The following is a 10,867-nucleotide window of genomic DNA, read 5'->3' as shown; positions in this document are numbered from 1 at the left end:
ATGGAAACCCACTATTAAGCAACCATATGCACAATGGTGACATAACCATCTGCTAATTGGAATAAGGCTGCAATAATGACTTTACACATTTAAAACAGAAAAGTACACCTGGTAACAGGTTGAAACAATTGAATAACTTACCTCAAGATCTAGCATAAGTTCAATGAATCTCTCACAATAGTGAACTTTGTCCATAGAAATAGGACCTAAACAGGAAAAAAAATAAATTTCTTTTTACAATTGATCCACATCACAATACATTTGTACTTGAACTATTCTTTAAAAATGTAATAAATGCCACTAATATTATCAGCATTTTACTTTTAACAAGATTAAAAAGTTAACTAGCACATTCTTCTCTTTTTCTGACACAATCCTTCCTTTCATTTCAAACTAGAAAATTTTTGGATACAAGAAAGCAATGGAACCAGAGTTTCAAGAGTGATTTTATCCACTCTGTAAAAAAACAACAACGTGACGTACAAAAATGCACACTTCCAGAAGATACCAATGGCCTGCTAAGCTTCTTAAGAACTTTTAACTCTGGGTACTCAAAAATACCTATTTAAAAGCTGCAATCAAGGTGTGTACAAAAGGCCTTGACAACATTCAAAGGTATTCAGTGGTGACTATTAAGGAGCCTCTAGAATAATGTCAAAACACAACACTAAGTCTGCTTTAATGAATATCTATTTCCTAAAGTTTCCAAAGAACTGTTAATGTAAATCTTCAGGTCTTGCATATTTGGGAAAACAGACAGGATAGGTATCCTTTCTGAGGAAGCCACAATATACAGAATTTCGCCTTACAGCTCAGTTAAAAGCTGAAGTTTGCTAAGAGTTTAAGAGGAAAAGCAGCACTCTGGGAAGTGATTTCACCCAAATTGTACTGTACTTAGAGTATAATAAGCCTTTTTTGTCAAAAGGCTAACACCTCCCTGTACAAACACATTTCCTTTCTAAATCAGGCAAGCATATAATTTTGCTTGTCACAATGGCTTATAAATCAAGAGCAGTCAAATCTTACAGAATTTCACTTTACTTAGGCTTTTGTTCTTGCCATAAATCAATGATACTGACAGAATAGAGCCTTATGATATGCATTTATACCACCTGTTTAACAAGGCATCTAAGTACATATGAAATGCTTTAATGCTGTAAGAAGACTGTAAGCACATAACAAAGAATATCAGTACCCAGAAATATTTTCTTTATTAAGTCCATACTGAACAGAAGCAGAAGAGGTTTAAAGTAGCTTTCTGCTATTTAATTTTTAAAGCATATACAGGCTTGAACATAATTTTGACAAGAAATCCATGCAGACAGGCATGGATTTCACTAAACTTCCATCTAAATAAGGTCACCAATCTCAGGTTGGTATCCTAGAGAGTAGTTGGTTCAGCAACAGAAAAATATTTAAGACAGATTACCAGATAACAAAGTAACATAAGAACCACAGTTACCTGAGACAGGTATTGATTTTAGCACAGAAATGAATTTCTGGATGAGCTGTGAAAGAAATCTTCTCTCCTGATATGCTCTAAAATCAGACATATGACAAAAGCATTAATATTCCTTAAATGCAGACTAGAAGTGCATCATATCTTTCACTAATACAAAGTTAGCTGCTTTAAAATTTATATAATGGTGCTTTGAAACACACCCAAACTGTTTAGACGATAGCTTTTCTTTCTGCACTCAGGCAGACAGATTAGCAGAGTCTACATTTTTAGGCACAGAACTCATTAACAACCTATACTTCTACTGAGTCAAAGAGCAGAAGTATGTCACCACCTACACCTTACCACACTGCAACACAAAAGTATTGAAACACTTAACTTTGGCGAAATACACACAAATTTATTCAAATACTTGCACAAGCTATTTGCTTAAGAGATGAACATCTGCTAAAGGTCATGAAAAAATACGCGTGACTACATGAATTTTCTCTTATGGCTTTCATCCTTCAGCTTCAAGATTTGGTATCACAAATTCACTGATCAAATAAAATATTAGTTCTGTAACAGTAGTTTGCATAAAGACTACTGGAAAACAAAACAGTTTCTGGGAGACCGCATATGATCAATCTTTATTTGCCATCTTCATAGTTTTTTTTAAAAAACACCTTTTTTCATTGAAATAATTTATTTTAGCTGAAACACATGGATGCATTAAGGGGTTTGGGCTTAACAGGAAAAACGGTTTCTGTAACATACCGCATTCTTGTCTCCTCATCCATTTTCTCATCGTTTTTCTTTATTAGATTCCAGAATTTTCTTAGTTTTGGTGTCTTTTTCAGCTCTTGTTCCAACCGTTTCTGAAATGTGAAAGTGTTATACAGTCACCAAGAATTCTTGTTTTCACAAAAGGTAAAAAAATAAGCCAGTCTTCTTATTAAAAAAGAAAAAAAATATATAACGAACAAATATATATAAAAATACATAACAAACTGAAAAGCTGACTCAGACTAATCTCAGCAAGTATCCCTGTAAAACAAGAACGCAGTACCGCTAGAAAGAGTCTAGCCATGGCTAGATGTCAGCTCCATTCCCCAGCTGCTGTGATCTCATGGCCTTGTCTACAAATCACAGCTTGAAGAAGCTATAAGCAACAAAGCTTAGTTTTACGAAAAATTACTTAATTATTTAATAATTACAATTACATGGAAATTTGCAACACACAGTAAAGAGGATTTTACCAAGCACACAAAAATATAATTCCATAGCAGTGCAGGCAGCTTTAAATATTAGACTTCCATAATAGTATTCCATAAGAATTCACTTTCCAGGACTTGCATAATGCCTAGAAGATTGCTTTGCCAGTTTACAGTATTATGCTTACAGGTTGTAGAGCCATCCACATCGGTAAGGAGATGAGCTGCTGCACCTGACTTCTGATCAAATCCACTTCCTGTTAGAAAGTTAAAAAAAAACATTTTCTGTCTGTAACTCTTATGTTTTCTGATGTGCTTGTCTTACAAAATACATCAGTGTACATTATCATTTGACAAAAATACGTATGTTCTTGTGTTAGGTTTCACAATTTCCTAACAGGAAACTGCACAATAGCCCTACCCAGTAACACTTAAAACTGTTGATGACTTTTGCATTTCAGATTCTTCTCATGGATTCTGTCAGTTCTTAACACTTGAGCAGGGGCCCCGTCCATGTAAGCATTTTTATCATAGAAGCTGACTGGAACTGCTCTTTCTTCTTCAGTCGTTTCTTGTTCTTGAACTGAATTTTCTTACTCTGTTTTCTCTACTTGTTTTTACTCTATTTGTTCTCTCCTGAAGCCCTTCGTTTATCAAGTTTTTCCAACTTCATCTACACTCTTCCCATAATCTGAAATCATTAATTTCATCTCTAATTCATGTAATTTCAACTGTTGTTTCAAATGTTCTCTCTCCAACTCTACCCATGATCTGGATCCACAAAGTTTTCTTTCTTTCCTAAACTGATGAAAAACTTCCATTAACATCTTAAATATGTCTTCATGGACAATTACTCTATTTGCAGCATTCTGAAACTTAACACTTTGGTGCTCCGTACTTAAAGCACTACTGTGACTACCCTCTTCTGCATTTCACGAAGAACTGCAGCTTCAAATAGCAGTATGCTTTTACAAGCATTTTTTTACTGGCTTCCATATCATGTTTTCTGAGAAACATGCTCTGCAAACAGGATTCTCTGCAGTGAAGATCTGTCGTACCATGGCCACTACAGAAAAATACTACGTCAATAAACTATATGCATAACGTTCATGATGACTACCGGCTCCCATAATCACTCCTAATTCCAAAAATCAAATCATACACTTCCTCAGTTGTTTTGTCTGCAAGACATGATTTTGTTCTTTATTTGTGCAGACCCTGATTTGGACTGATACATCCTGTGTATAAGTAAAGACAAAGCCCTGTAGCAAGAAAGGTAACAGAGTACTGTTTCATATAACAGATGATTTTAAATTATTCTCCACACTTGCTAATTAGGATCTATAACTGTGTTTTTACTATAGATTGAGAACACAAGTTGCTCCAATGCTTTCTTAAAACTAACTCGAGAGAAGTGCAGATAGAAATACTATCTAAACCTGGTTTCAAAAGTGAAAAAAATTACTGTCTTTCTCAATAGTTAATGGAAATAATTTTGTGCAATTTGCCAGCCAAACTAAAAAGAATGCAGTAGTAAGTAACCTGCTTTTAAGTGTAAAGTACCTTTTCAAATATAAATACATTTTTTAACCACCATTTAAAATTTGTCTGTATATATGCCTTTGAATTACCGTAAGTGCCAATCCTCCAATTTCGAGTTATCTTTTATGACCTTGTGTCAGAGAAATGCAAACGTGATGAGAGAGAAAAAGCAAGAGTCAAAAAGAGGAGAAAAAGTCCTCCGGTACCATCTTCTTCCTGAAATGGGAATTTTGCTTCATCTGTCTTGTAAGAAGAAATTGCTCAAAATAAACACCTATTCACACAGAACAGCATAAACACACTCGAAGTACTACAGTTAATTTTAACGTACCAAACTATTGAAGCAGTGATCAAGGAAAAGAAGCAGGACTGTCTGTTCATGCAGAGAGTATTCACTGTCATTTTCAACCAGCGATGCTTCCAGTATGCATTTGAAAAAGAAGGGAAAGTGTTCTGGGTTTTTTTTGAATGTCTAGGAGTAGAAGAGGAAGTTGATTTTGAGTCAGGTTGATACAAATCATTTTAATCTTCATTCACATAACATGGCTTAAGTTATCTAAACCCATTTAAATCTATAGAAGGAAGAATTTTTTTCTCTTTTTTATTTATTATCACCAGGCAGCACAAACAAAACAAAGTAATGATATCCCCCTGATCACGGATCCTCACACTACGGGAATGCTCTTAGTGGGACTCCTGCCTTTTGCGCAGTCTAACACAGGTGATGCATAGGACAAACTGAACAAGAAGCACAAGTGGAGTGGATTGTGTTGTGGGAACGTTCAACTGGTGATCGCACAGAATTACTGTAAAATATATTGTGACCAGCAGAAGCAGGGAGGTGACTGTCCCCCTGTACTCAGCACTGGTGAGGCCACACCTTGAGTATTGTGTCCAGTTCTGGGCACCTCGATATGAGACAGGTGCTGGAGCGAGTGCAGAGGAGGGCAACGAAGCTGGTGAAGGGCCTGGAGAATAAATCTTATGAGGAGCGATTGGAGGAGCTGGGACTGTTTAGTTTGAGGAAGAGGAGGCTGAGGGGAGACCCCCTCACTCTCTACAACTACTTGAAAGGACATTGTAGAGAGGTTGGTGCTGGTCTCTTCTCACAGGTAATTAGTGATAGAACAAGAGGGAATGGCTTTAAACTGCAACAGGGTAGGTTTAGACTGAACGTTAGGAAAAAATTTCTTCACAGAAAGAGTGGTCAGACACTGGAACAGGCTGCCCAGGGAGGTGGTGGAGTCGCCATCCCTGGATGTGTTTAAGAGTCATTTAGATGTGGTGTTAGGGGATATGGTGTAGGGGAGAACTTTGTAGAGTGGGGTTGATGGTTGGACTTGATGATCCCAAGGGTCTTTTTCTGACCTAAATGATTCTATGATTCTAAAATGACACAGGTTAGAACAAGATTGGTAGATTTTGGCCAAAATCTATGGCAGCTGTTTAGTGATCTGCAAGAAATGAGCAGGTAAAACCTACCAGAGATTAATTACAGTTGTGGAACTCCCATTCAGCTATCTAAGCCAGAAAAACATAAACCACATAATTGTGGAAATAAAATGGTTTCCTTACAAGGGCAGCCACATACCAAATAACAAATTTAACTAAGCTGCCTGGAAAGTAACATGCACCTGTCATTTTGCATTCAGAACAAAAAAAGGCACAGACATCATATGAGCAAGTTATTAATCCTCTGTGATCTTCCAGCACTGAAGCAATGGCACTGCTATCGGACTAAGTATGCTTCTGAAATAATGCTTGCATGGAATTTCTAACTAGGGTCATGCTGTTGAAACGGCCTGAGAACTGGACAGTTTGTAGAAACACTGAATCATTTCTAAACCTATTATTACAGAAAAAAAAAACAAACAGTACACAAGGAAGCAGAGTAAGATATTATGTTAGTATAAAATCTCACGGAAGAAAGCTACAAAAGCATATTCACAGGTTTTAAGCAAGACACTACTGGATAATACATTAGACTTCTAGTGGTGCTTTCTTTCCTCCACAGCTATAAAAATCCTTTTTTCTTTCAATATCAGAGCAAGAATTTCTCTGCCAATGCCTGACTTGTCAAGCACCAAAAAAACAAATGCTGCCGATTATGTAGAGGCATCACACAGCAGAACAAAGAAATTCCAGAAGGAATGAGGTGACTTTTTGGCCTTCCATTGCTTTCTCTGTAAAGAACACACACTTTAAAACACTATATGAAACATTCCAGCTGAGGTACCATTTACTTTTAACACTACAAGCTTTGCTACCTTCTGTCAGTATAAGTGAGCACACCGCAAAAGCTGCAACTTGCGGATCAAAGACAATTCTAGCTGTAATTGAAATTGGTTACCTCCCACGCAGGGACATTCTCTCTGAACTTCTCATTCACCATACAGCAGATTGACATTAAATATGCCTTACTGGACACCTCTGGAGAATAATTCATCCATAGGTAATTTTCAAGGTACTGGCTGTGAAGAGACAAAGAGTATTTCATTAGTTGCTGCCACCCACATAATCTGTCACTCATTTGAAAGAGCAGTTCTCCTCAGGGGTTTTTTTCCTCCTTCTCCTTAAAGCCATCTTTATAGTTTGTGAGTAGTACCTGAAGTTACCTCTCATCTAGGTCACTGCAGCAAAACTTGTTAGACTCAGTAACTGCTACAAGAAACAGATGAATTTCTTATCAGGAAGACACATTCACCAGAGGGTTTTCAAATGTAACAAGCAGCCACAGCTCAATACAAAGTCAGAACATGAATTCATGTGGATTTTCCAAACAGAGAAAAAAAAAAAACCCAAAAAAACTTCACTTCCCTAAAGAACGTTACATGCTGCATATCCTAGCTTAAGACACAAAGGACAATGTTTCCTTGTAAAAAAAATAGGAATCATCTAGAGAGATTTTAAGCTTCTAATCATATAACGGCAATGAAAATATTACATTACAGTGTGCACCTAAAATAAAGCATTGAATATTAGAGGAGTGATTAGGTATTTTCAAGAAGGTGAAAAAAATTATTGGACACCAGAAAATAGCTTCCCAGCAATGAGCATTTCTTCTTCATTAATATGGCACATTTCTCACGGAAGAAACTCTTAAAATTAGATCTTAGAGATAAGAGGCTATTTGGACAAGCAACTCCCTCCTTTAACTTCCTCTTGAAGCTATGCAGGATAGTTACTCCTGAGGCAGCAATCCCTAAATCCACCATATTCAACAGTGTAGTTGCACCTTGTGCTACTTCAACAACGGCCACCAGAAAGTGAAAAGTCTTGTTTCTTCCTAAACAAGCTGCTCAACCATCCCCTCCTCTCAATGCCTTCTCTGACATTCAGTTGGCCCCTCATGAGCCAACTCAGTTTTACGTATTTACTTCTATCCACAGCTTACTTTTCCGATGTCTTACAGCAAGCTACTTCACTAATTTCAGATAAGACAAGTACCAGAGATGGTGGTGAAAAAACGCAGTGAGAATTTGTATGTAATCAGAAACAAAAGGCTCAATAATGGTCAGACAGGGATTTCCGCTTCCTGGGAGCTCAGCCAGAATGTGTATGCTTATGAAACTATTTCCTCCTCAAATTAAGCTCTCCTCACTTAATTTTCCTACGTACGCAATCCAAGGCTTTAGTAAGTACGAACAAGTGAGTACTACCTTCAACATCACTCACTACCCCACACTTGCTTCTCATCTTTACAGGTTCCTACGAAAAAATTACTTAAAACGTCACTCCAATTAGCTTACCTGAATTCAAGAAGCATTATCTTTCTAATAGCAAACCTAAAAAGGAAAAAATAATCAATTAACACAGGGAAAAAGCCTCCCATACACATGGAAAATGGCTAATTTTTCCTAAATTTGTTACATAACGAAACCTGTATAAACATCTAGGAATCATTTCTGCCCCCCCATTTCCATGCAAGAGCAACCACTTGAATGCAGAAGCAACTGCTGTAGCACTGTGAAAGCTGAAGTTTGCGCAGATCCATTAAGCAATCAAATTCACATAAAAAAACCATCTAGATCTTTTAAATATGAAAACACTGCTTTCAACAGCCTTGAAGACATAAACTGCTAGAAGCTGAGAATGTCTTCTGGAAAACTACAACTACATATTTAATCAGTTCACAATGCTATTTCTTCTTAGTCACCGGAAATAGAAGCTTGCTCTGATCCTGTATGGCAATTCTTAGATTACTTCCATAAAGGAAACATAAACAGATTTATCTCCAGAGCTCAAACTTCCCCTGAAAAGCTCCAAACAGCTACAGTTACAATTCTTTTCCATACACACAGCTCTTTTCCATACACACAGCTGCAGAATGCAGTTTACCTTGAATTCTTTGTCTCCCCCATCAAACATTGGAATTCACTGAAATGAGACTTGCCCTTTATAAACCTGGTAACATTAATTAGGGAAAGAGCGAAAAGCTACAGGCAGCACACTCCTCAACTGGTTCTTTTTCTTTACATACTTTGGTGACAAAAGAAGGGACCAGCGTTCTATAATCATCACAACAAAAACAACATAAAATACAACAGGCTACCAGATCAAGGAATCAAACAATATCATGTCCAACCATCACATTTAAGAATTATGAGCTCATCTTTTTGCCCCATTCATACTTTGAAATACTATAACGATTAAATGGCTCAAATGCATTTGAGTCATTTTCATCTGTTTTCAACATGTTAACGCATTTTTAAATACTCTGTGAAACATCAGAAACCACTTCAAGGCAGATAATGTTGGAACGCTTGTTTATACGTGAAAGTGACTTGTGTACTTACTTTGACCTGACAATTTCTTTTGTATATACATCTTCAATAACCTATAGGAAAGAATATTTCAAAAAAAATGGTTAAGAATTTTATATACTTCATAAAGTGATTAAAAACGCATTAAGATACTGTATGCACTCAAAGGTTACTCTGAATTAATTACTCTCTGCTTACTGCTACTTGATCAAAAATGTCATAACAATTATGTCTCAGCTCTGAAGAGTCCAAAAGCTTCATGGACATACATTCTCACAGAGAAAGTGAATCAACTTAGGGAAAAGCACACAATAATAAGAGAATTCATAGGACTTTCATTCAAATTATTCTGAAGGAATAACCTACACCGCACTGAGATTTTTATACTGAAGTCAAACAGATATGCAAACCTTTTTATTGTTAATCTTTGGCTTACTGTTGAATTTAAAGAACAGTCTTCAAGAGCCAAGTCTGCATCAACTTAGTCATCTGTAGTCACTGTTTCTTTCAACTGACACTTAACCAAATCCAGACACTTTTACCTAGTCTTTCCCACAGGAATGAAAGAATCTGTGCTACCTGCTGTGATAGGCACACATTGACATCAAAGGACACAGAGATAATTCAGATGCTTATGTACATCCTAGTTTTAACAATCACAGACAATTGCTATCACCAATACTACAAAGAGAGTGAGTAAACTGAGGCTGGAAAGGGAGATTTAGCCAAATACCCACAAGGGAAAGAAACCTAACATTTAAGAACCCCGCACTACAGAAAATACAAAACCAAACAGGCCAAATCAGGCCAAACATTAAACATTCAAAACACAAATATCCACTAGAACAGCACTAAAGTTGTCTGCTCAAAACTCTCTGAAGAAACTTCTAGGAAGAAATACACAGTTCAGTAATACCTGCATCTTTCATCATTCTTTGATTTCTAGAAGCTGTCCCTCCTCAAAAATCTTTTAACCTCAAAGCAGATGCTCAAAAATCTTTTCATCTCATAAGTTATTGGCCAAAATAAACTTAACAATAGCATACAGAAGAACTACACTGCTATAGCACACCTTCATAACTACAAATACATAATAAACAATTTATAATTACAGTGTGTTACGCAACTGTTGACCTTCCAGGTATTCTCCTGTACTCTTAACTAAATAAGCACCATCAGACATTGTCACATCCAAAAAGGGTTGATCCTCATTCTTTGACACCCCAACACAATTCCAGTATTTACCTTTGAATCAAAAGACAATTTTTTCTTCACATGTGGAGCCCAGTATTTATTTGCTAACTGTATGGGGGGAAAATAATAATAAAAAAAGGTTAAATATATACATTTTCAGTTGTAGCAATACAATAATTATATAACAGATCCCGTCCTCAAACTTCATTTCATTAGCATCTTGCTTAATTTCAGCTTATGGTAACTATGGGTAACAAAATTATGTCTTCCCAGCAACAATGCTTTTCAACCATCTACGGTTTTATGTCTAAACCTTTTCCAAGAGATGTGTGATTCTCTGTAAAAATTTCAGATGCGATGACTGCCGTATGATGAACAAGTTTTTTTCTTAAGTTACTTCTAGCCTTACTTTCTAGTTTCTTCTACTTTCTAAGTTACTTCTACATCAGAAATATACCATGATCTTTCAAGGACTGCAAACCCCAGACTACAAATGACTACATTGAGGAATTTCACAAAGAACTAGAGGCTACGTATAAAGGCCTAATTAAGGCTATTCACTGTAGGCATTGCTTCACCAAAAACTCCTGAGCTATGGTGGCAAGAGCTGCCTAACCCACTTTATGCCGTGGAAGAATAAGCGCAAAGCAGCATTTCCAGCACAAAAAAAAAAAAAATAAAAAAAATGAACACTTGTATAAAAACACTTGAAATGT

General features: G+C 36.4%; 1 protein-coding gene across 1 annotated transcript in view; it reads right to left on the bottom strand.

The window, feature by feature from the left end:
• The window catches only part of AQR (aquarius intron-binding spliceosomal factor), a 55,540-nt gene that overhangs the window by 44,243 nt on the left and 430 nt on the right, over positions 1-10,867 (bottom strand). The window contains exons 2-10 of the mRNA XM_074585035.1: positions 10,203-10,259; positions 8,991-9,031; positions 7,944-7,979; positions 6,545-6,665; positions 4,526-4,666; positions 2,841-2,909; positions 2,216-2,316; positions 1,463-1,539; positions 142-206 (exon numbers count right to left, since the gene is read on the bottom strand). Coding sequence (XP_074441136.1) covers positions 142-206; positions 1,463-1,539; positions 2,216-2,316; positions 2,841-2,909; positions 4,526-4,666; positions 6,545-6,665; positions 7,944-7,979; positions 8,991-9,031; positions 10,203-10,259 — 708 coding nt within the window. The remainder of the gene's footprint in view (positions 1-141; positions 207-1,462; positions 1,540-2,215; positions 2,317-2,840; positions 2,910-4,525; positions 4,667-6,544; positions 6,666-7,943; positions 7,980-8,990; positions 9,032-10,202; positions 10,260-10,867) is intronic.

The sequence above is a fragment of the Larus michahellis genome, chromosome 4, assembly GCF_964199755.1.
Source record: "Larus michahellis chromosome 4, bLarMic1.1, whole genome shotgun sequence".
NCBI classification, from domain to species: Eukaryota; Metazoa; Chordata; class Aves; order Charadriiformes; family Laridae; genus Larus; species Larus michahellis.
This window is presented reverse-complemented; position numbering and strand designations above follow the sequence as displayed.